The sequence below is a fragment of the Pelodiscus sinensis genome, chromosome 3 (assembly GCF_052426305.1).
Source record: "Pelodiscus sinensis isolate ZL-2025 chromosome 3, ASM5242630v1, whole genome shotgun sequence".
NCBI classification, from domain to species: Eukaryota; Metazoa; Chordata; order Testudines; family Trionychidae; genus Pelodiscus; species Pelodiscus sinensis.
In genome coordinates this window covers 6505684-6531134 of record NC_143054.1, presented here as the reverse complement: position 1 = coordinate 6531134, position 25451 = coordinate 6505684, and the positions used below count along the sequence as shown (strand labels likewise).

The 25451-nt window shown below is 45.8% G+C and overlaps 1 protein-coding gene across 13 annotated transcripts in view; it reads left to right on the top strand.

Annotated features, from left to right (window-relative positions):
• The window catches only part of HMBOX1 (homeobox containing 1), a 158702-nt gene that overhangs the window by 114922 nt on the left and 18329 nt on the right, over positions 1-25451 (top strand). For 4 of the 13 annotated variants that reach the window (XM_025190993.3, XM_075923270.2, XM_025190994.3 and 1 more), the window contains 4 exons: positions 19867-19949; positions 21285-21380; positions 23377-23471; positions 23677-23778. In XM_025190993.3, the coding sequence (XP_025046778.1) occupies positions 19867-19949; positions 21285-21380; positions 23377-23471; positions 23677-23778 (376 nt within the window). Of the gene's footprint in view, positions 1-19866; positions 19950-21284; positions 21381-23376; positions 23472-23676; positions 25162-25451 lie in introns of all 13 variants that reach the window. The other 9 variants (XR_001369105.4, XM_025190995.3, XM_006135576.4 and 6 more) reach the window with 9 other exon arrangements.

Here is a 25451-nt window from a genome sequence, read left to right as displayed (position 1 = left end):
AGGGTGATGCTTACTGGATTACCGGTTACCTGTTCACGTCCCTGCTTGAAAGTTTGGTTCTTGTACAGGTCTGTGTTTCTCTGTTTCAGCTAGCCCCAAAGATTCTTTCCCCACCATCAAAATCACGCTTGTTTCTTTCAGCCTCTCTCATTTGAACTGTCAGACTGAGAATTCCCCGAGGGATGTATATATTTTAATGAAGCCATTTATGCTTTTTTTAAACACGTGACTGTACTTTCCCCTTTCATTATATACCTCAGAACTCCGTTTCTCTCCTTTGGCAGGCACTTCCTTGCTGCCATGCCGTCTAGTGGTGGCAGCAGAATCAACTTGGGGGGACTTGCGCCTTTCAAGCATTCTGTAGAAGCGCTTTCAAAGCAACAGCCTTTTTACGAGCACACATTCTTTTGCAGGTTTTGGGGTGCAGTGTTTTCTTTTGATAGCCATTTATGAAGTGGGCACATCTTTAAATAAAAATAACGCACACAGCTTGCACGCTTGGTTATAAACAAAGCGAATGCAATAAATGTGCACACAGCAGTAGGTATTTGTGGATTGCTTATGTAATTAGGTTTTGAGGTTTTTGGTTTGGGTTTTTTTTTAACTTTGGTTTTGTTCTTTATGTTCTGTCTTGCTGTCAAGATATGGTGAAATCAGCTGATGCTAGATGAAATCCTAGATTAGGACATGGTTAAATCAAGGTAGACGTTAAAAAAAAAATCCCTGGCATTTACAAGTTCAAAGCACTGCACAAACATTAACGAATTAAATCTCACAGCCCTTCAGAGATGTAGATAAATATCTCCGGTTTACAGATGGGAAGTGGAATCAGGTGTGAAACTGCTTGTTCAAGGCTACAAAGTGAATTGGCAATAGGGCTGGGATTAGCTTTCTTGACTCATTGCTCATTTTTCCCACACTGACTTTGCCCCACGCCCCCAGCCACCCCGGACACTAGCAGGGGGATGGCCCAGGTAGTTTCATAGTTCTGTTTTTCAAGTATATTAGGACTGTACCAGCTCCCCTCCAGAAGCAATCGCTGTTGCTTTGTGCGTTGGCTGCATGGCACAGCGAGCGCCGCGCCTTCAGCAGTGCTCCCAGAACCTGCCCGGGTGCAGAATAAGCAAGCTGGAGCCCTGTGGAGCTGAGGCATGTCCGATATCTGCACTGATGCCCGTTATTTAAAAAAATTATTCTGCTTATCAGCACTGTTACTGTCCCTGTCCCACGTCTGGGCTTCCTCCACTTCTTCAGGGAGAAAGAGATCTAGTTCCTTGCGAAATAGGAAAATTCCCTTTATGAATTTGATCCCATGCAGGCTTCAGGCTGACAGCGCCGCTATTACAGCTGCAGTAGCAGCTAGAGCCTGGGACCTTTTACATTGTTGCTGGTGTACCTCAGAGCCCCCGGGGGAGAGGTGTTCCCATTGGTATTGGGGCAGGACGGTGCTGTCCAGGCAGTGCTGAGTAGGGTTGCTAGGTGTATATTTTTCACCCGGACAGTTCGGTAATTGAGTCTTCTGTCCAGTAAAAAAAAAAAAAAACAGAAAAATACTGGACCATGTACCGGGGGAGCAGGGAGCACGGGGATTTAAAGGCTCAGGTTTGGTCTTTTTTTTTCTTGACTGTACTATGTTCGGGATTTTCTGTGCAAGTATCTGGCAACCCTAGTGCTGAGAGCCAGCTGCCCAGGTCCTACCCCATATGCCTAAGGGTCTGCCCTTTCAGGAGCATGGTGCCCCCCCCCCCCACCTCCATCGCCAGTGGCCTGACAAATCTGTCGGCTTGCTTGATCCCATGAGTTACGGTTTGTTGCAGAACCTTGCACCAGGGGATCTGAGGCCTTGTCGACAGCTCTGCAGGTCAGTGGCAGGGGTGTGAATTGCGAAGCACACCGAAGCGTGGCGCTCTGACACTCCTGTGGACACTGCAGGTGTGAACGGAAAGGTTCCTCTTTAAACAGGATGACATTCATGAGAATCAGGAGCCATTCATATAATCCTGTTTGAAGAGGATTACACGAATGCAAAGTCGGGACCTTTTCATTCACGCCTGCAGTGTGGCAGCGCCATGCTTCGGGGGGAATTGCAGTGTAGCCCATTGGTGCACACTGCTCTTTTCACCCGTCACCCGCTCTGCAGGCACTGTAGGCGTAGCCTGTTTCCAGTGTAGTGTTCTTGGGATCTGCTTGTTCCTCCCCTCCTAGCCTGGCAAAACGGAGCTGGGTTTCATTCTCTTCTCATACTGGTAGAGACAGAACATTGCTCTCTTGTCATATGATGAGTGCCGTGGCTTGGCTCAGAAACTCTACTTACGTTCCTCAGCTTCGAGAAGCAGCATAAGCACGTGGATAGACCTGCGACCAATCAGGCATTGCCATTGTCTTATGGCGTGGCCTTGGTCGAGTCACTGAACCCGTGTGCCTGACTTTCCCCATCCCTACCATAACTCTGCACATCACATGACTACAGGGCCAAACCTGAGAAGCATAAATACCACTTGCAGCATTACTAAGGGCCCATAACTCCCATTGGAGTCAATTTGGAGCTCCTCAAGTCCTGCTATTGTCTTGCATCTTAGGAGGTTCAGCAGGTTCAAACCCAGCCAGAACCTCACTTCATGACATGCTTCGAGGCCTATGAAAAGAATGGATAACTAGGGTGCTACTTCAAAAGCTTCAGAGGGGTAGCCAAGTTAGTCTGTAACAGGGAAAACTTAAAACAATAAATAGTCTAGCAGAACTAACAAAACATGTAGATGGTATCATGAGCTTTCATGGGTGCGGCCCACTTCTTCAGATGACAAGAGTATTAGAAATCCAGATCCAAGAATAAATAAGGGAAGGAGCGTGGGAAGGAGAAGGAACAAAGGGGGGGGGGGGGAGAGATAAAAAAGGAGGGGAGGAAAAAAAAAGAGGCAGTGAGTAGTTTAAATAGATACCAGTATGATACTAGTTGTTGTTTTAACTATTGTGTCCTCTTCTTATCGCAGCTTCCCTAACCAGTTTTAATCTTCTGAGTCCATGGCTCCTTAGTTTCTTTATCAGTCCTTGTGAAGGATTGTATCAAAGGCCTGTCTGAAAGTCCAAACAGATTATGGATACCAGTTTCCTATATGCCTGAGTGTGAATTCTAAGAGGGTGGGTTCCTTTGCAATGGCTGTGACCTGACATATCACATTCAGTTTACATATTTTATAATGATCTTTCAGCTACCATGTCTATTAATTGGGTTTGATGTAAGGCTCACTCAGGTGGAATTCCCTGCAGCGCCGCAGCGCCTCTTTTAAAAGGAGGGATGTAAAATCCTGTTTAATTGATTAAGTGGTTAAACATACTGGTTAACTGATTGAAGGGGGAAGGAGGCAAGGGGGCTAACCAGGTTAACCAATTAAGCTCTCTACTTAGAGGTGGTTCACCTCTATTTAAAGGTGGTACATTTTTGGTTGCTCTTCTAGTATTCATGAATAGTTCACTGCTCCCTGCGAGAAGAATGCTGGAGAAGTCAGTGATTTCAGGCAAAGCACTGGTCCATTAATGTCCTAGAGAACCGCAAATGCTGCAGTTCAAAAAACTGCTTTGGTTTAACTTTCACCCCTTGGCTCCTTTCCAATCTGCTTAGACTGCTCTGAGAGAACTTACCAAGTCTGACCTACAAAGTAGAGTCATGCAGAGGCCAAGTTCATCTAGGGGGATCTCTGCATCTTATGGTGAAATGACCCAGCTCTGCACAGGGTTTTACCTTTAGGGCAAACCTTGCTTAAATGGATTAAAAAATTAACCTCCCGTGTGTTCTAGAAATAACCGAGAAGGAATTAGCAAGTACTTTACATCTTGTCACCTTCAGTTCTTGATGCATGTGATGTGAGCCAATGGATTCCAAGTTTTCATACCATTCCTCTCTTAGAATCTAGCTTTCCTGGAAGCCAGTCTTTGAGCAGAGACCCACGCCCACACCGGAGGAAACAAACTTGTGACGGTTCCCCCCACCCCTCCGTTCTCCCCATACTGCATGAAAAGTAGCTTATGGATATAAATATGCATCACTCAGAGATGCTTTGGACAAAATACACCAAGTAACCTATCGATTTGAATGTTACAGTCAGCTGGATCTGTATATCCTGTTTTGGTGAATGTATCATTCTAGTATGAAAAGTTAGAAATATGGAGTATGAGACTGTTTATAGTTTTAATTGTGCTAATGAGAGTCATTACTGATCGTTCCCTCACCCCCACCCCACAGTACCCTAGAAGCCTAAACAAGTTGGTAATCAACTTAACAACTTGTAAACAGCCTTGTTTGTCCTGGAAGTCCAAAGGTGATTGGACAAGTAAGACATGTGACCATATCACCTAGCACCGGGATTCCATTTTGTCCCTGGTAGTTTTTCCATGGAAGGGTGGCTGTAAAACAAAAGGTTTCCATTCTGGGGAAAAGTCTGTTTAAGAAATGGGAAGCTGTCAGCCCTTTGTCTTCAGATGGCCTGACACCCCCCAAAAAGGGCTGGGGACCGAGGTCAGGGTAAGAGTTTCTGACCTGGGCTACGTCTACACTGGCCCCTTCTTCAGAATAGCCATGCTAATTTAGAACTTTGGAATGGAGAAATGCGCAGGGGATTTCAATATCCCCCGCGGGATTTAAATAAACATGGCCACCGCTTTTTTTTCCGGCTTGGGGAAAAGCCGGAAAAGAGCGTCCAGACTGGTGCGATCCTCCGGAATAAAGCCCTATTCCGGAGGATCTCTTACTTTCAAGTAGGAATAAGAGATCCTCCAGAGTAGGGCTTTATTCTGGAGGATCGCGCCAGTCTGGACGCTCTTTTCCGGCTTTTCCCCAAGCCGGAAAAAAAGCGGCGGCCATGTTTATTTAAATCCCGCGGGGGATAGTTAAATCCCCCACGCATTTCCCTATTCATAGAATCATAGAATCATAGGACTGGAAGGGACCTCAAGAGGTCATCGAATCCAGCCCCCCGCCCTCAAGGTAGGACCAAGCTCCATCTACACCATCCCTGACAGATGTCTATCTAACCTGTTCTTAAATATCTCCAGAGAGGGAGATTCCACCACCTCCCTTGGCAATTTATTCCAATATTTGACCACCCTGACAGTTAGGAATTTTTTCCTAATGTCCAATCTAAACCTCCCCTGCTGCACTTTAAGCCCATTACTCCTTGTCCTGTCCTCAGAAACCAAGAGGAACAAATTTTCTCCTTCCTCCTTGTGACACCCTTTTAGATATTTGAAAACCGCTATCATGTCCCCCCTTAATCTTCTTTTTTCCAAACTAAACAAGCCCAGTTCACGAAGCCTGGCTTCATAGGTCATGTTCTCTAGACCTTTAATCATTCTTGTCGCTCTTCTCTGTACCCTTTCCAATTTCTCCACATCTTTCTTGAAATGTGGCGCCCAGAACTGGACACAGTACTCCAGCTGAGGCCTAACTAGTGCAGAGTAGAGCGGCAGAATGACTTCACGAGTTTTGCTTACAACACACCTGTTGATACAACCTAGAATCATATTTGCTTTTTTTGCAACAGCATCACACTGTTGACTCATATTCAACTTGTGGTCCACTATGACCCCTAGATCCCTTTCTGCCATGCTCCTTCCTAGACAGTCGCTTCCCATCTTGTATGTATGGAACTGATTGTTCCTTCCTAAGTGGAGCACTTTGCATTTCTCTTTATTAAACCTCATCCTGTTTACCTCTGACCATTTCTCTAACTTGCTAAGGTCATTTTGAATTATGTCCCTATCCTCCAAAGAAGTCACAACCCCACCCAGTTTGGTATCATCTGCAAACTTAATAAGCGTACTCTCTATCCCAATATCTACATCATTGATGAAGATATTGAACAGTACGGGTCCCAAAACAGACCCTTGAGGAACTCCACTTGTTATCCCTTTCCAGCAGGATTTAGAACCGTTAACAACAACTCTCTGACTACGGTTATCCAGCCAATTATGCACCCACCTTATCGTGGCCCTATCTAAGTTATATTTGCCTAGTTTATCAATAAGAATATCATGCGAGACCGTATCAAATGCCTTACTAAAGTCTAGGTATATGACATCCACCGCTTCTCCCTTATCCACAAGGCTCGTTATCTTATCAAAGAAAGCTATTAGATTAGTTTGGCATGACTTGTTCTTCACAAACCCATGCTGGCTATTCCCTATCACTTTATTACCTTCCAAGTGTTTGCATATGATTTCCTTAATTACCTGCTCCATTATCTTCCCTGGGACAGACGTTAAACTGACCGGTGTATAGTTTCCTGGGTTGTTCTTATTCCCCTTTTTATAGATGGGCACAATATTTGCCCTTGAACTTATTCCAAAGTTCTAAATTAGCATGGCTATTCCGAAGAAGGGGCTAGTGTAGACACAGCCCTGAAGATTATGCCTAGAAGAACAGCTCAGTAGGGTCAGAATCTGCTTACAATACGTTTTAAATAATTGTTACCTAGGTGTGGGGGGAGACCCGTGTGCATCTCGCTCTTTCATTGATAAAGAGAATGAACATCCTCATGAGTTTTCTTTGTGTAAAACTTTTACACAGAGAAAGACAGATTTATTTGCGGATTTGATCCCTTCTGGGGGTTGGTTTCCTGGCTGCTGTGCCCTAGAACTGTATCCTCCCAGAGCTTAAGTGGTTCAGTGTCTGCATTGCTGTGTAGGGGGGCAGTAACCCCAACTCTGTGCCTTGTCTGAGGGAGACCAGAGGATCTGGCCCAGCAGGACAGGGTGATGAGAGAGCAAGAAGGCGGGTGTCAGCAGTGTGATGAGCACACGGGGGAACAATCCCAAAGGGTCCCCTGTGACCGTGTATTTATGGAAGCTGTGCCAGGCAGTAGAGTGCTTTAAACAGGGAGACAAAAAGGATACGGGCTTTATCTGCGGAGTTCACTAGGGCTTTCTTCTTCCATTTTATGTCTTATACAGCTGGTGGGTTTACAAAGAGGGCTGGTTTTTCCCTTGAAGGCACCTGTGTACATTTGTTTCCTTAGCAGATACCTTGTGCAATGTAGTGTACAAACACCAGAAGCTTATGTTCTATGCAACAAAGAGGAGAAGGATAGGTAGTGGGTCTACGTAAAATACGAGTAAAGTTAGCATGTACACACACGCTTCCACCTCTCAGTACTCCATCTTCTCTTAATCAGCTGATCCGTTTCTTCTTGGCAGCAGCAGGGTGGGCTGTGCATGCTAGGGGGAAGAAGAGAACCCCTACAGTCTTGGTTTTTCTGTTGGATTGAGTTTGGGGGGAGGGAGGTGGAGGTCTAGGGGGAAAGAGAAATCCTGTGATTGGGAGTTCTGGCCTGGGAAACAGGAACACTGTGTCATGTTTGTGGTTTTGCTGATGATGATTTCTTTGCTTTGGGCAGGGGACTCGATGGTCTCCTGAGGTCTCTTCCAACCCTAGAATTCTATTATTCTAGTTCCTGTGTGCGTGTCCTCTGCGGCTCAGTTTCTCTATCTGAAAAATGGGTCTAATAATACCTGTCTGCCTGAGAAAGTTTTGGGAAGTGATATTCTTCAATGTTAGAAAAGGACTTTGTGATCCTAAGATGGAAGGTACTTTAGAAGTGCAAAGTATTATTACAAGGTTTTCTATTAAATAGCATTATTACTCTGTGGGTACATCTACACTGCGGCGCTATTTCGGGATACTTCCAGTATCTGGAAATAGCTATTCTACGTCTTTTAAACAAGCCCATTATTTCAAAATAGCTTTCGAAATTACGGGCTCGCTATTCTGACATCCCTGCAAACCTCATTCCACGAAGATTAAGGGACGTTTCAGAATAGTGCTGTATTTTGAAATTTCAAAATAAGCTATTTCGAAATACACTCGAAATAAGCTATGCAATTTGCATAGCTCAAATTGCATAGCTTATTTCAAGTTACGGGTGTAGTGTAGACCTCTGGGTCAGACCAAGGTCCATCTAGCCAGTGTCCTGTCTTCTGACAGTGGCCAATGCCAGGTGCCCCAGAGGGAATCAACAGAATAGGTAGCCATCAAGTGATCCTCCCCTGTCACTCATTCCCAGCCTCTGACAAACAGAGGCTGGGGGCACCATTCCTACCCATCCTGGCTAATAGCCATTAATGGATCTAGCCTCCATGAATTTATTTAGCTCTTTTTTGAACCCTGTTAAAAACTTGGGCTTCACAACATACTCTGGCAAGGAGTTCCACCAGTTGATTGTGTGTTTTGTGACGGAATACTTCCTTTTGTTTGTTTTAAACCACAGCTGCCTATCATTTGGTGACCTCTAGTTCTTGAGATATTGGCGCATGTAAATAACTTTTCATTATTTACTTTTCCTCCACCAGACATGACATTATTAGACCTCTATCATGTCTTCCCTTAGTATTCTAAGTCCCAGCCTTAGTAATCTCTCCTCATATGGTAGCTGTACCACATCCCTAATCATTTTTGTTGCCCTCTTCTGAACTTTTTCCAATGCCAAGATTTTTTATTTGACATGAGGCAAACACTTCTGCACACAGTATTCAAGATGTGAGCATCCCATGGATTTATACAGAGGCAATAAGATGTTCTCTGTCTTATTCTCTACCCCTTTTTTATTGATTCCTAACATTCAGTTTGCTTTTTTGACTGCTGCTGCACATTAAGTGGGTGTTTTCAGAGAATTATGCAGAATGATTCCAAGATCTCCCTCTTGAGTGGTAACAGCTAATTTAGTCCCCATCATTTTATTTATTTAAATTTATAGGAGGGATTATGTTTTTTAACAACATTAACATTCATCTGCCATTTTATTGCCCAGTCACCTGGTTTTGTGTGATCCTTTTGAAGCACTTCACAGTCTGCTTTGGACGTAACTATCTTGAGCGGTTTAGTATCATCTGCAAATTTTGCCACCTCAGTGTTTACCCCTTTCTCACAAATGCAGGCTATAAAGAACCTGTATATAATCCATGAATGGCTTCTGGATGTTTGCTGACCCGCAACTTTACTGTCAGACTCGATTGCTTAAGCTCTCCCAAGCTATGCAGGGTTGAGACAGATCAGTACTTGGGAAGTTGCAAAGGAAAACCCAGGACACTGTGGGATCAGGTGCTGGAAATTCCGCAATAGCGCACCGAGTGTGATTTTTGTCATGAATCTCACTATATTTGGTATTTTTCTCAAACCCTTAGCTCCTGGGGGTATGTGATTAGGTGAGAATCTCACCTTTGAGTTTGGTAAAAAAGCACCTTTCTAGCCCTCAAAGTTGCAGAGAGTGGCTGAAAAATATGACCCCAGTGAACCTTAAACACTTAAAACCCAGAAGTCAGATAAAAATAACCCCTCGCTGTTTTTACAGTCCTGAATTTTGGGGGCCTGACTCCTTGTTTTTATCTGTTGCAGTTGGCAATACAGCACTTCTCCTGACTCAACACAGATTTTTTAGGCCCCAATACAGTTTTGAAGGCAGGTCTGTGCTGTGTTGATGGAAGGGCTGTGTTCCAAATAAAACCTAAGGCTCTGACCGTATCTTGTCATTAAAGATCCCCTTGCACTTTCTAGCAAGAACTTTGGATGTGGTTTTCTGGGTTTGGCTTAAGACAAGTCTACTTTGTTTCTCTTAGGCTTTGTCTACATTAAAATGAAGATCGACGCTTCTGTGATCAATCTGTGGGAGTTCGATTTAGCAAGTCTAGTTAAGACTTGCTAAATCAAACTCAGAGGGTGCCCCCGCCAGCATCCAGTACTCCTCCTTTTGCAAGGAGTAAAGGAAGCCAACAGGAGCATTTGCTCCCATCAGCCTCCTGCTGTGTATTGTACGAGCTGGAGTTGTGTACCTTAAGTTGAGCTGCTGTCTCTAAGGTAGCCCTGGCCTTACTGTAGTGTCCAGTCAAGCCCTGAAAACTTGCATTCACTTCTCTGACAAACTGAAACCTTTAATGGCCAAAAGTGTTCAGGGCCTCTGAATACATCTCCATACACCATACATCTCCTCTGCAGGATGGTACCTCCAGCAGCAGAATACCCAGTAGGCTTTGCTGGTGCATTGCTTCAACAGGAAGAGTGCCATTGATTTATTAGCAACACCCCTTATGCAGGCTTGGTTGGCTGCATAGAGACCTTGCCCAGTCTGGAAACTGTTCGACGAGGAATACTGACAACAGGATAGGTCAAGACCAGGCGGGCAGGTTGTGGGGCAATACATCAGCGTTCTCGTTGCGCTACCCGCCAGTACCTGACAGCTGTCGGGGAAGCTAATGATCCAACCTGTGAGTCAAATTCTGCGAGCACCAGCTCAATGAAAGCTGACACCGTCCGCCCGGTAGCTTCAATACCATTGGACCAGCTCAAGGTGTATATCTATAGTGTATAGTTCTGATGGCAAGTAACATACATCAAGTAAATAAAGCAGTAAGACAGATTCATACTTAGGTGCATTGTTAGGCACAGCGTTCAAGGTGCATTACCCCTGCATTAGTTGTGAATTGTTACAGAATAATGCTCAGTTTATCAAGTCTTGGCCTTTTATCTTCTTGCAAGCTTTAAAAATTTCCCTGTCCTCCTTCTTCTCTTTTTGCCTGCCTATCACACTTTTTCTAGGAGCCTGCAATTCAGTTAAGCCAAAGGCTGCTCTCAACAATTTTAACCACTGTCTGCATTTAGTGCTTTTAAGGTCTTTTAACCAGGAAGAACCTCACTGTTTCAGATGTTTAATAATTGAGACTCTTTCTGTGGAGCAGAAAATTTCTGTATGTTATCAGAAATATTCTCATCGCCTCATTCAATTACCAGGAAGAATAAATTACATCTTTAAAAATTAAATGTCTTAGCTACAATAAAGAATAATTAACCATTGGAGAGTAGTTATTTTGACAGTCTGATGCTACAGATTAGGAAGTGACGATCACCCTCTGACTTTTAAAGCTATTGTAAGGTAAATTCAGTTTTTAAAGAAACACAATTTGAGTTAATTTGAACAGTTTGATAGAACTTCTGTCAGATTAGCGAGGGGAAGAATATTAAAAAAATATAATTAGTCTGATGGTAATTTTGAAAGTCACTGCTTTCTCATGCATTGCTGTAGGAAATACATTACCTGTGCCTAATCTACAGTATCAAACTGTATTCATGCTGGAAATTTTGGAAGTGCCAAATACTTATTTGTAGTAATGGAACTTGTAAAATCATGGTGAATAATGTTTTTAAAATCTTACGAAATTCGTTTCATTTATATATTAAAAGTTGATAAAATATATATCTACATTAAAGTATATTAAAATGTAATGACTATTTTACCGATCTGTGGTATTCTACGCAATCTGCACCTATTTCAATCACTCTTCCACAATTATTCCTTCCACAAAAAAGTGCTACAAGAATTTTCTGAGGCCTGGGAAATAATATATTTAGTTTATCCAAGAGGTTAAGAGATGGGATTAGGCTGTAACTTATGTCATTCAGGGAGGTGTAAGGTTGCCAGATGGTTTAACCAAAATTACTGAACACCCGCACCCCCCAAAAAAGAGGGGGAAATTGTATTGAGGGAAAAAAAGGAGAGGGAGACCAAAGTTGTTGAGCAAAATAAATATATTAAAAAAAAAAAAAAACAGCATGGCCCCTTTAAGAAAAGTCTTTGAGGCTTTTTGCCAGTGGCCTTCCTGTTTCCCCGCTCCGAGCCAGAAGACAGCTCTCCTGCGGAACCAGGTAAGCCGGTGGAGAGGGAGTCCGGGGGCGCTGGGCCCAGTTGCTGAGTGTATGTAGGGTTGCCAGGTGTCCGGTATTTTCACTTCCTGGCAGGGGAAAAAAATCAGAAAATCTTCTGAACTTTTTTTTACCAGACAGGAGGCGAAAATACCAGATTGTCCGGGTCAATACCAGACACTTGCAATCCTAGGGGGGTGGCTCATTCACATCCCTGAGCAGCATAAGTTATACCAACATAAGCGGTAGTATAGACCTCACCGGAGAGATGCCCTCTTGATACATATACTAACAAGAGGCATAAAGTTGGTAACCGAGTCGAAGCAGCTGGCAGGACTTCTGCATTTGTTTGGAAAGCAGAGTGCGCTGTGCTTTGCAAGCAGAGTAAGTGCGGAGCTTAAATTAGCAACAGTCTCAGGTCACTAAAACACAGCTCATGGGCCTTGCAAAAATGTGTCTGGAAGCAGGAGGGCTGCCGGAGCATGACCTCAGCTGTGGGTGGGACAGGCCACTTCTATTCATCAGCAGTAGTCAAATGGGAGCGGGTGTTGATGGGTCATCTTGTCACTCCCTTCCTCCCTCCCTCCCTCCCCTGGACAGGTGGCGGCTCTTACACAGGGTGCTGGTACCCAGAGAGCCCTACAGAGAGATGGAATATTTCACAGCCCAAAAGCTTCCCTGGCAAACAGCACCACAGTGACTGCACAGGTGGAAATGATTTGGTATCTTGACTCCCTCTACAGAGGTTCCAAGCCATGGATCTGTTTGCAGTATTGGTGCGTTAGACCTTTGGAGCTAATACCTTAGACATACCGCCCTCCCATAGCCCCCATGGTGTTGCCCTACTGCTACCCGTCCAACTTTTAGCTTATTAGCAATTCAATGTGGAGCAATAAAACTCCCCCTGTGGATTAGTGGGATCACAACAGAATGGGAGGCTGAGGGCATTAGTTGGTGTATAAAAGATCTTGCCCTGGAAAACTAAACTACAGCTGAGTAAAATGGTTGGCAAACTATTGCTGGAATTCAAATAGGGGCACCTTGGTGGAGATGTGCGAATGTACATTACAGAGGGCTGGGCTGAGATGGATTCTTTGACTGTCATTGTCCTGGGCACGTTCTCCCTGGTTTTCTCTGAATCTGCAATTTTTCTAGACTTCAGTGTTCTTGAAATGAAACTGCTTCAAGGATATCTCCATCCGGCCCCAGCGCGTGGAGTCTCATTTCACGTCAATTATCTGGCCACTTTTCATTTTAATTCTTCACTGTCATTCTCCACAAAAGAGATCATTTGGTTTTTTCACTGAGGGTGTTCAAGGATGACTCAGCTGACAGCTGCTCTTTGTCTAGAAAGCAGAGTGTTTTAACAGGATTTAGTTGCCTTCTGCTCTTCGGCTTCTTGTGGCCTCGGTTGGCTAGTCCTGTCCGGTCCTGTCCGTATCCACCCTCCCTAGTGTGTCCTACTAGGGAGAGCTGCATTTGGCTAATAAATCGTCCATTTGTCTGGTGTGCTTGGCTCTACACTGGCCAAGAATCCACTGTCGGTAAGACACTAACCAACTTTTTGATTTTTATAGCCTTTTGCAGTTGTTTTACTAGTGTTTTGAGAGCTGTCAACCAGATATAAACAGAAAGACAAATTCCTTTACATTTTCTTATTACATTATTAAATACGCAATATCTACTTCTCTAACATTATTAAACAGGCAGTTATTGAACACAGGTCATTTTATATTCCTTTGCTTCCTTGTTATTCCTTTTTTCAAGAAAATGTTCTACAAAACACAATCTCTGCAAACGGAAATTTGTAAGGTAGGACAGATCTGTGCTCAATATTACAAGGTACTGAATAGCCAAGGGATGGTATGTTTCAAAAAATGAAAATTATATTGATTCCAGGACTGGGAATATTGCCAAATCAAATAAAGCCCTGCAGCCCTGGCTGACGTTTCTAGGAGTGTCCTGCTGCCTGTGTAGAAATGTGAGAGGGCAGCATACCAGCAATTCCCATTTAAATCAGGGGGCCTGAGTCTGTATCCTTGGAAGTCTCTACTGATTTAAGGCAGAATGGCATAAGGCAGTGTCAGGATTGTAGATAAGCGTCCTTTCTTTGGACTTAGGCCCTGATCCGCAAAGGGAGGTCAGAGTTGCAACATTCAGCCTTTCAGTGGGATCTACAAAACCTCAGTCTAGCTCCCTGGACAGTGAATGGAGGGAGATGGGTGCTTAAGAATAGGATCCACAAAAGCCAGCACGTTCGGTGGCTGAATGGGCTTATTTAGTCTGCACAAGAGAAGAGTGAGGGGGGATTTGATAGCAGCCTTCAGCTTCCTGAAGGGAGGTTCCAAAGAGGATGGGGAAAGGCTGTTCTCAGTAGTGGCAGATGGCAGAACAAGGAGCAACGGTTTCAAGTTACAGTGGGGGAGGTCTAGGTTGGATATTAGGAAAAACTATTTCCCTAGGAGGATGGTGAAGTACTGGGATGGGTTCCCTAGGGATGGGGTGGTTTTTTGAGGTCAAGCTTGACAAAGCCCTGGCTGGAATGATTGAGTTGGGGTTGCTCCTGCATTGGGCAAGGAGTTGGACTCGATGGCCTCCTGGGCTCTCTTCCAACTGTAGGACTCTACGAAATCCAGGCATCAGGTCTCTATCTTTGCTTGCAACCCACAGCCAGGAGCCCCTTTAGAGCCAGGTGGCTTAGGTGCCTAAGCAGTTTCTTGTGAGAATGAGTTAGGCCGGCACCTAATTCGGCCCAAAATAGGAGGACGCAGTAGTGATACCTCCCCTATCGCTTTTAGCCCAGTGGTTAAAGAACTTCCTTGGTTTATAGGAGACTCAGGTTCAATTTCCCCCTCTGCCTGATGGGGAGAAGGGAGACCCTTGTTCAAATCCTACCTCTGAATAAAGGGCCGTGACCACTGAGCTGTTCTGAGGTGGGTTTCCCTGGGTGTCTCCTCTTGAAACTGTTTCACTTTGGATAAATACCCAAGTAGATATCGGGAAAGAGAGCAAGAGTATGACACTGTATCCTAGCGGTTAGAGCACTTACCTGGAAGTGGGGAGGCAGGAGTCTAGTGCCCAGGCTCCAGTGACTCTACCTATTGAATCCGAGTGGGAAAAGTTCAGTGGGAGATTGAGGAAGAGCCCCATCAGAATAGCCCTTAGCCCAGTGTCTATGGCGCTCACCGCTGAGGTGGAAGACGCTACAGCTGGTAGAGGGGGGCATTGAATGTTGGTTTCCCACACTGCAGATGGGCGCATTGGGCTAAAAGTTACAAGTAGGGTTATCAGGTGTCTGGTATTGAACCGGACAGTTCAGTATTTTTACCTCCTGTCCGGTAAAAAAAAAAAAACAAAAAATACCAGACACCTAAAATGTCTGGTACTTTCTGATTTTTTTTCCTGGCCAGGAGGCAAAAATCCTGGGCTGTCCGGCTCAATACGGAGGCAGTCTGGCAACCCTAGTGCTTACTGGATTCCACAGGGGAGCTGTCCGGCCCTGCGCAGGGAGGCAAGATGGCTGGTGGCCGCCGGCTACCTGTTAGGGCCAAAAAGCCTCACCATGCATTTTTTAAAGGGGCTACGGTGTTGGGTTGGTTTTTTTTGGTTCGGTATTTTTTCTGAAAGCATCTGGCAACCCTAGTTACAAGGGAGTCCACGCCGCTACCTCCTCCGCTGGATGGCTTATGAATGGAGCCCAGTTTGAAAAGCGTGCTCCGAGCACACTTACAGCCCTGATCCTTCAGGTGAGAGAGGTGGGGAAATCTGGCCTTCCTGTGCTCTGAGGGTCATGCTGGGGCTGGGGTTTGGGCAGGAAACAGGCTGTGCTGCTTGAACTTTTTGCCGGCGTGACTCCCATTTCAGCCTTCTTGCGTCTCGCAACCCCAAACGGCATGGAGGGAGGATGCTTTTACAAAATGTCTTCCTCTGCACAGGCTGGCTTCACATGCACCATACCTGCATGGTTACGTGCCACACCGGCTGCGTAGAGCAAAATGGCATCCTCTCCGTCCTCAGGTGTGCCGCTAAGACAATTGTGCATTGGCAATGCAACCCTACTTGGAGCCATGCCCCTAACTGTGGGAACCGCTGGCCTAGAGCAAGGCAGAAGTGCACATCTCTGGAGGCAGAAACCTGGATGCCAACTAGATTTAGGCACTGAGTGAATTTAGGTACCTCCAGGATTAGGTGGTAGCCAAGCAGGAGTTCTGTGGATCTCCATGGAGCCTAAAACTAGGACGTTGTGTGTGTACACGCGTTTAGTACCCAGATCACTGATTTCTATATTCTGTCCTTCACTTAAAAAATCAATTTTTGTGGTTGCAGTTGCTCTCTAAGCAAGCAAATCAAATGGAGGCACATTAACAGTGCTTCTTGCTGTGCTAACGAGCAATTTCTCTTAATCAATGAATAGCAACCCGCAAGCCGGATTCCGATTGTACGTATTGCTGTAACTACAAATTACAGGGTGAATAGTGGGAAGGAGTGCAAGAAAAGAAAATTGAGGCTGGACATTTACACAGATTTACTTACAATACGGTTGATTTAACTATGGAATAATCTCCAGAGTAAAATAGTGGGAACGCTTTTAATGGTAGCTTGGAAAAAAATACTACAGGAATCAATGTTACACTTTTAGCAGCAAGGTGACCTAAACTGATTTTGTCCATTTATTTATATATTGCACCTGTTAGCTGAAAAATTAGGGTACATCACCTGTATGAAATTATGCAGAGATGCATGCAGAGATGGGTGGCAGGGTGAATGCCTGGTAAGGCTCAGGAAAACATTTCTAATAGTAAAATGTATAATACCTATAGCAAAACTGTAGGTATAATAAACAATACTAGCTGTAGCACTAAAATGTTACAATAAAATAGTCTCGTATTGCCTTATTTAGAATTATTAAATTAAAAAAGTTTTAAAAGTGCACCTAGAGTAAATCCTTAGCTCTCTTGAGTATTGCTACATAGTTCTGTGCTCACAGAACTCTTGCAAAAAAAACCTGCTACAATATCCCACAGTAGCCAATCAAAACAGCTGTAGTTATGTGCTTCTTGGTAAAATGTGAAGATTTTGGTGGTCTGTGTGGAGGTAGTAGTGTTGTGAATGAGAAAGTGGGAGATGTTCACTGACCCTGAGAATCAAAACAGATATTGAACACTGTCCACTGAATGAGACAGGGTCATGTAGAAAAAGTCGTGTGTTATCACGTAATGGGGATGGATCATTTGATGGTTACCTGTTCCATTAATTTCCTCTGAAATATCTGGCACTGGCCATCTGGATATTGGTCTAGACCAGGGGTGGACAATAATTTTCACAGGGGGGCCACTTAATGAATTTTGGTACTGGTCACAGGCTGGCTCCACTCTCGGAAGGGGCGGAGCCTGGGGGAAGGGGCGGGGCTGGGGACTAGCCTTACCTCAGAGTGATCTGCGGCCAGAGGCTTTGAATTAAAAACACAGCAAAGGACTTGTGGCTCCTGGCCCCGCTGCTACCACGTTGCCTGGCAGTTGCCTGGGGTTGCTATGGCTATTTGAAGGGCTCCAGGTTGCAGCACTACCCCAGCAAGGGCTGGAGCTGTGAGCCCTGCAGCCAGGCAGCGCAGTAGTAGCAAGGCCGTGAGCCCTGTACATTGCTGCTATTTAAAGGGTTTTAGCTCCCAGCCCCGCTGCTACTGTGTTGCCTGGGAGCTGCCCAGCTTGCTATGGCTAAGGGCTCACTGTTCAGGCTCCTGCTGGGGTAGCACCACAACCGGGAGTCATGAGCCATTTAAATAGGATCCTGCTGCTTGAGCTCCCACCTGGAAATTCAGGCATGGGCAGCAGGATATAAATAGAAAGCAGCAAGATGCAGCCTGTGGGCCGGATCAAAGTGTCAGGTGGGCCCCCGGACCGCATCCTGCCCAACCATGCGACCCGATCAGGGGTCGGCCACCTTTCCGAAGTGGCATGCCAAGATTTAACCCTCTGCCCGGGGGCTGTGCCACTCTCCCGGGGAGATGGGGGTGGCTCTCTCCACCGTGCGCCCTGTGGACCACCAGGGTCAATGCAAACCTTTCCACAGACTACCAGTGGCTAATGGAAGCTCACTGTTAATTACATAATCACGCCCGAGCCATTTTGCTAGTGCTGCAGCTGCGGAGAACAGTTTAATTTAAATTTCTAAACAGATGAAGCATTTTAACGTTCTCATGTTAGTTTATCAAATTTCATTTTAAATAAAGTAAAATGTTATGTCCAACATAAAAGGTTTCAGTGTTTTCATTATTTGTGGCAGGGGCGGGGAACCTTGGGTTGAATTCCCCACCCCTTGGGTCGGGGGTCACTGACCCCCAGAAAAATCAGTTGGGGACCACACAAGTGAGAAGCAAAAAAACTCCCCAAACCCCCAACCCTCACTGATATGGCCCCCAACTGAGACACCTCACTCCTCTGGCACTCCAGCCCCACGGGGTGAGGAGAAAGGGACAGGAAGCGCTGAGGTTCATGGATTCCCCTAGGCCAGATTTACTCTTCTGGGGTTCCAGAGTTAGTGGATTTTGAGGCCCCCCTTCGACTCTGGGGTGGGAACAGAAATGAGGGGTTCAAAGTGCAGGACAGCTGCCAGCGCGTGGGACAGGGATGCTGGGTCGGGGGGGAGAGGGGGTGCAGGAAGAGGTGAGGAGGGCAGGGTCTGGAAGGGAGTTGGGTGGCAGGAGGGGCTGGAGGGGTTTGGGGCAGTAACACAGAAAAGGTGAGAGGGTGAGAATGCAGCTGAATAGCTAGTTGGGGAGGGAGGCAAAGAAGTGGGGAGTAAAGGAAAGTGCAGCTTCTGCAAAGTAAAATTGCACCCCCCCTCACATCTTCCCTATGCTCCAGACTCACTCCCCTCAGCCCCATTATCTCTCCCCCCCCCCCCCAGCTGGATCCCCTGCATCGCCCCGTGCCCCCCAGTGCCACCCCTGCCTCCTCCCATCCTGCCCCCACAGCCTGATCTCCTGCATTGCCCCTGCCTCCTCCCATCCTGCCCCTGCATCCTCCTTCACCCTCCCCTCCTGTCCCCACATCCCTATGCCCCCAGCATACTCCCCTGCAGGACAGCAGCGCTGGGACTGGTAGCCCCTTCTCCCCCTCCCCCCCCCCCCCCCAGGTACAGCATTGGGGTGAGGAGAGGCGGGGTGGGGGCAGAGTCTCTTCCCTGACCAGCACAGCCCTTTTCCTGCAGGCTGCGGCTCCAGGGCTGAGCCCGGGGTTGCCCAGGGACAGGCTCAGTGGGGCACTGGGGAAGGGGCTTCCCACCCTCACACACAGCCCACGGGGAGCAACACGGCTCAGCCTGGGCCCCAGCACACCACATGGGCCAGCTGCTCAGCCCCGGCTCTGCGGAGCAGGTCCAGCCCTGCCCTCTCCCAAGCAGCAGGTAGCCCCAGGGACGCAGGCGTGCGCCTCTCCCATCTCCCTCCCCCAACAGGAAGCTGGAGCTAATGCTCCCACCTGCAGCTGTGCGGCTGAGGCTCGATCCGCATCATGGGCTCCCTGCTGCGCAGGGGACAGTGGCAGGGCTGAGCCCCTGCCTTGTGTGCCAGTAAAAATTGGTTCGTGTGCCGGGGGTTGCCAACCCCTGGTCTAGATGGACTTTTGGTCTGACTCAGTACGGCCGTTCTTATATTCTTAAAAACAACAAGGAGTCCTGTGGCACCTGAAAGACTAACCGATTTATATGGGAATCAGCTTTCCGAGTAGTTTTTACCCGCCAAAGCTGCTGCCCAAATAAATCGGTTAGTCTTTCAGGTGCCACAGGATGCCTCGTTGTTTTTGCAGGCACAGACTAACACAGCTCCCCCTCTGAGACTCATGTTCTTAATTAAAGAAGGAGCGGTGCTTTGGGGTTTCCTAACACGCGTGCTTCACTTTGCAATAGCATCTTTGGTATTTGCAGCATTTTCCATTTCGTCATTCCTACTCACTTGCCGTAGGGAATGGTGCAAGTCTGGCAGTGGCATTTGGTTATCTAAGGCAATTGGGAAGGTGAACTGTGTGCTCATGTTTAATACATAACCATGCACAGACTGTGTAACATAAAACTTAATGGGTCTGTATTTTCCCTTTAAAACGGATGCCTTTACTAGACATTGACACCTTTTTTGTGACATTTTTTGGTGCATTCCTCCTTTGATGTCTGAAAATCTTTTTTTCTTGCAGTTATTTCAATGAGAATCAATATCCTGACGAGGCAAAGAGAGAAGAAATTGCCAATGCCTGTAATGCAGTTATACAAAAGCCAGGTAAGGATCTGATCATAGTGTTCTTTCCGAAGAAGCCTGCAATTAGATTTCAGCATCTACTGCTAAAATCAGCAAATCTCATTTTATGGCTGTTACTAACCATTTAGTGCTCTCCTCCAGTCGTAAGGTTTTTCCTAGAGCTATAGGGTTTGTGTCATTCAAACAGCCATACTTGGATGTACATGAGTGCTAATGTAGTTTTCAGACCCAAACGCTTAGAATCATAGGGCTGGAAGAGACCTGGAAGGAGGTCATTGAGTCCACCCCCCTGCCCAAAGCAGGACCACGTATGCCTGAAAGTTAAATTTCTACTAACTAAAGTAGGAAGTACAGTGCTAAATGTGAAATTCAGCATCAAAACATTTCATATTTTCCGGGTCATCTGGAGTATCCGTAGGAAACGGAAAAAATTTCAGAGATTTGCCATTCTTAAGGCCAATTATTTCTAGTTACTCTTACCAATATGTGCACTTCTTGTCTGAGAATCAAAAAGCCCTCTACAAAAGTGGGTATGTAGCATTATTATTGTTGTTACTAATCCTATTTTAAAGATGGAGAATTATAGGCACAAAGAAGTTGACTGCCCTATGAACATGTGGCATATACTTGACAAGTAAGGAGTGCTGGACTTCTAATGTCCTGACATAAGTGACAATTTTAGGGTTTATAACTAGTAGAGAGGCAGTCTAGTCTAGTGGACAGCACACTGGCCTGGGCCTCAGTAGACTGAGGTTCTAGTCCCAGCTGTGTAATTTACCTGCTGGGTAATGGTGGACAAAGCACGGTCCTGCTCTGTGCCTCAGTTTCCCCACCTGTAAAATTGAGATGATAGCAGCCCCTTTCTAAAGCTGATGAAAAGTGCTATATTATAAGTAATTATTATCACTACTAGATCTTCTCTGCCACCCTCATCTCTATGTTTACTAGCTTTTGATGCACCTCAGACACAGTAACCAAATTAGCCTCTCGTTGTCTTTTTGGAGCAAGAAAGTATTATCCCCATTTTAGTGATGGAGAATTGAGGCACGGAGAAGAGAAGTGACTTGCCCAAGGTGTCTCTCACATTCTGTGGCAGAGCTCCTAGCTCTCAATACTGGGGTTAAATTGGAAGAGCAGCTTTACTCTATCAGTTTAAGACTGGGCCGGCTGTAGTTGCAAAGAAAAGCCCTGCATTTTATTTGTGAACTGTTCTAATGTTCTCTCATGCTCACTGCTCTATGTTTCTAGAGTTTATCACATGGCAGGGGTCCGCTGGTCTTAGATGCATCTGCCAAGTGCTATTCATATCTGTAAACCCCTGTAAACAGCCATGTATTCTCCTGTATATTGTCACAGGCAAAAAGTTGTCAGATTTGGAGCGAGTTACCTCCCTTAAAGTATACAACTGGTTTGCCAACAGAAGAAAGGAAATCAAGAGAAGAGCCAATATCGGTAATGTATCAGAGAACCTGCTCTCAGACATCCTGAAGGGCTTAAATAGATATACCAGCTCAAGGGACATGGAGAGAGTATAAGATTGAATTCTATTAATGCAAATGGCTAGAAAGCATTTTTAGTAAGTTAGAGCATTTTTTAAAATAAATCTTTCACCCTCTCAACATTTCTAAAATATCATTGGGGACTTTGGTTTACACATGTCAGTAGTAGGTCAGGGAAAATGATTCAGTGAGCAAATGTCAGTGAAGGGCCTAATTTCTGTTTTAAGTCTGAATCTGATCAATGTAGAAAGATTTATATTTCCCTAATATCGAGTTCTTGGCACCGTCCCATTGGATATCCCAAAATGAAACAGGAGAAGCAGTAATTTCTGCTCGGGGGATAGGGGAAATTCTAAGCATACTGCGATTGAAACCTTGAAGTGCAGTTCCACACTGAAAAGTATCGGGGAGAAGGGAATGCAATCAAAAAGGGAGTCTGTGGGTTAGTTTCTTGCCTCTGTAATGGTATCTCAGATGTACTCATTTTACAACTGGAAATGATGGTGTTTTTTCTTAGTGCCTGTAAGATCCCCTGTAAGATCCCACTGCGATCTAAAAGTCAAGATGGGTTCTTTCCCTCTCAAATACCAGCACTTATCCTGCAGGCCAAATTCGTCCTTCAGTTACGCATGTGCCTCCTTATTGCCTTCAATGGGTTTGCAGAGCCATACCAGATGGGAACATAGTAAACAATTCTGTTGATGATGCCTACGTGGGAATAGGATACAGCTCTCAAACTTAGCTGTGTTCATTCTGCAGACTAACAGCTTCCTGTGAAGAAAGTAGAAATTACTCTCAAAACACACTAGGAGCAGATCTGTCCAAGGGCTAAGTTGATGGGATAGAATCACACTCTATTGACATGATTCACAGGATTTATGAGCAGATATTATTTGTGTTCTTTGTTTATCATCTCCAGCAATAGAAGGCGGCTCCTTCACCCAAGGCTAATGTCAAACCAAAGCATGACGATGATGTTAATTGACATTTATTTGATTTATAAAATAAAGTCTGACCCCTCAAAAAATCCTGATGAATGGAATTTGAGGAAATGATAGGAACACTGCTCAAGATGGAGAGTGTTCAGAGTTACCAAGAGGAGTGAGAAGCACAAGTCCCATAAAATAAAGTGGATTTGTGCTCTTAAATCTTGTAAGCTTGTAACCATTGCGTAGACCAGGGGTTTTCAAACCACAGATCATGACCCAGGACTGGGCGGTGGAATCTCGGGCGCTGGGTCTCGTTGCTGCAGGGGGATCAGGTGACCAGTGGGGGGGCTAAGGCAGCTCCCTGCCCGTCCTGGCACTGCAGACTGCGCTGCGGCCCAGAAGCGGCCGGCAGCAGAACCAGCTCCTAGGTGGGGTGGGTAGAAGAGTGCGCAGGTCTCCGCGCACTGCCCCTGCCCTGAGCGCTAGCTCCGCTCTCCCATTGGCTGGGAGCCTGCTGCGGGCTGCTTCAGGGACACAGCATGGTCTGCGGAGCCAGGAGAGGCCAGAAGCTCCCCACTGCACTACTGACTGGGAGCCATTCAAATTAAGCCTCCCCCCACAGTCAGAGCCCCCGCCTATGCCCCAAAGCTCTCAGCCTCACCCTGGAGCCTCCACCCTAGTCAAATTATGTTGGGTTGTGGGCCCCAACAATTTTCTTCAACTGGGACCGGGGCGAAAAATGTTTTAAAATCCCTGGCATAGACAAGGGAGAGTCTGTCCAGTATAAACTAGAGGGAGAAGAAGGGAGGTCTTACGGTTAGACATAAAGAAGATTGGAAACAATTTTGTGGGGCAACAGAAGGGAACACTTCACGCCAGCCCCAGATGGTGGAGAACTGAGCGGAGGAGGCCACGAATTGAGCATGCTCAGACCCCTCTCGTCACATGCCTAAAATACGGATCGTCTTTCATTACGGCCACGCATCAGATGATTTAGGGACCCATTTGCTTTTTTCGAAGAAGCAGCAATCCTGGAGAGCCATGGCATAGATGTACAGAGCCCAGGCGGCCACTCCAATAGTGACGACGTCGATGGGAATGACTATTCAGAGCAGGTAAGAACCGGAGCCGAGCGGCATGGGAGACCCCCACATGTGACATGTCAGCGTCACGGGGCTTGTACCTCTCACGAGTCAGACTTCCTCCTTTTTTTTTTTTTTTTTAATGTAATTTTAATGGGGAAAGCGGAAGAGCACAGCTCCCCTATTGCATGTGTGAGAAACCGGTATTCACCCACATGGATTTATTGTCATACAACAGGACACTTGGCAAGTACGCAATGGGGAGGAGGAGGGAAGATGTTCAGAGGGAGGCAGAGAAGCAGAGAAGGTAGAAGAAGACAGGAGGATCTGCTCCAAACAAGCAAGTTACACCATTCACACCACACACAATGTTTGAAAAATGCTAGGACAGTGTTAACTCCAGCTATGCACCATGCCTAAATCAAGCTCTCCTTGTCTCTGGCACTGGTACAGTGGTTAACCTTCCAGAAAAGATGTACAGATCTTTAACCATGTGTTGGGCACCAACATGCTTCCCTGTGACATAAAGCACCCGTGTTCTTATCCCGGATCCCTTCCCCCTCTTCCCGTGGTGACTAATGAATTCACTTGAGGTCATTGGGCTTGCTGAAGAGTTCACTTAGATGGTTCTGCTTCCTTTGCTCCTTATGTTCATGCTGCTACACCCAGGGATCTGGGTTCTGTTGGGGTGTTCTTAATAGGCCATCCCTGGAAAGAAGTAGGAAACCTCATCTCTGTGTGGTTACGGGGAGCCCAGTATCCCGGAATAGCTACCCCATAGGCTCAACCCAAGTCCAGTGGACAGTGATAGGGTGAGAGGTGCTGGCATGTTTTTGCTCTGTATCCACCCTCTTTGGAACTGCTGCTGCTTCTTTGGTGGGAGATGAAGGTCCTTTTATAGACCATCCCTGGGAGTAATTGGTGGAGTTCTGCTCTGTATGGCTGTGCAAGGTGAGAATCTTCTCAACAACTGGTGTGATCTATTTTGAAACAGTGGCCAAGTGCAGTTATATAGACGAATTGATGGCTTAGCAGGTACAATGTTTAGAATTCCAAATAATTTCTTTCTTTCTGTAGGTTTGTATTATCCAACGTATTTTTGCAAAGAGAAACAATTTGCTTAATTGCATCCGAATTCTTTGTTCCGAGTCCTTAGACTTTGCACTTCTCAGTCATCTAGCCCAGGCTCCACTGTAAGGATAATTAGGCTTTCCAAGCTAAATGGATTACTGTGGGCAGCTGTCCTGGTGACCAGTGAACACCCATTCAGCCATTAAAACCATAACCTCTGTATTTCAGAGTAGCAATCAGACTCCAGAAAACTTTTAAAACAAAAAGTTTCTCTAACTACCATTAAAGTAAATAACATAAAGTTAACACAACTTGAGGGGGATATTTTTATACATTCGTGGCATGATCTAGTTCACTTAAATGACTTTCAGGGTCAGGCATTCAAAAGCATGGCTGTAAGTTCTGATGTGCATGCGGGGATTTGGAAAACTGGCCCCAGACTCATGGCAAATTAAGAGAATCTGTTAAACAACCTTAGGAGTTTACTGAAAACTGGCATTTCTGTCCCACCAGCAGTCACCTCCTGCCATCTTGATTTAGAAATGATGTTGTTGCAAATTCATCATCATGGGCCTGGTATAATAATGGCAAAATGACCTTTTTGTTCTATAACATGCTATAAAAATATTAATTCTCCCAAGACCTCTGTGAGGTAAGTAAGTATTTTTACCCCCATTTCAGAGAAAGGGAAGCTGACCCTTGGTTTGCTCAAGGTCCCAGGAGGAATTGGGTTTTAGATCTGGGATTAGAACTTAAATGTACCTAGTTGGATTTAGTGTGCAGGTGCTGGGTGAAATGAGTGGTCAGTGATGTACACGAGGTCCGAATAGATGATGTGGTGGTCCCTTCCGGCCTTGAACTCGACGACTATGACTTATGTAAGCAGTGGCTGAATGGGATGGCAATGTGTCCCTCTCTAGTGGTGGGTAGGCTAGCTAGAGA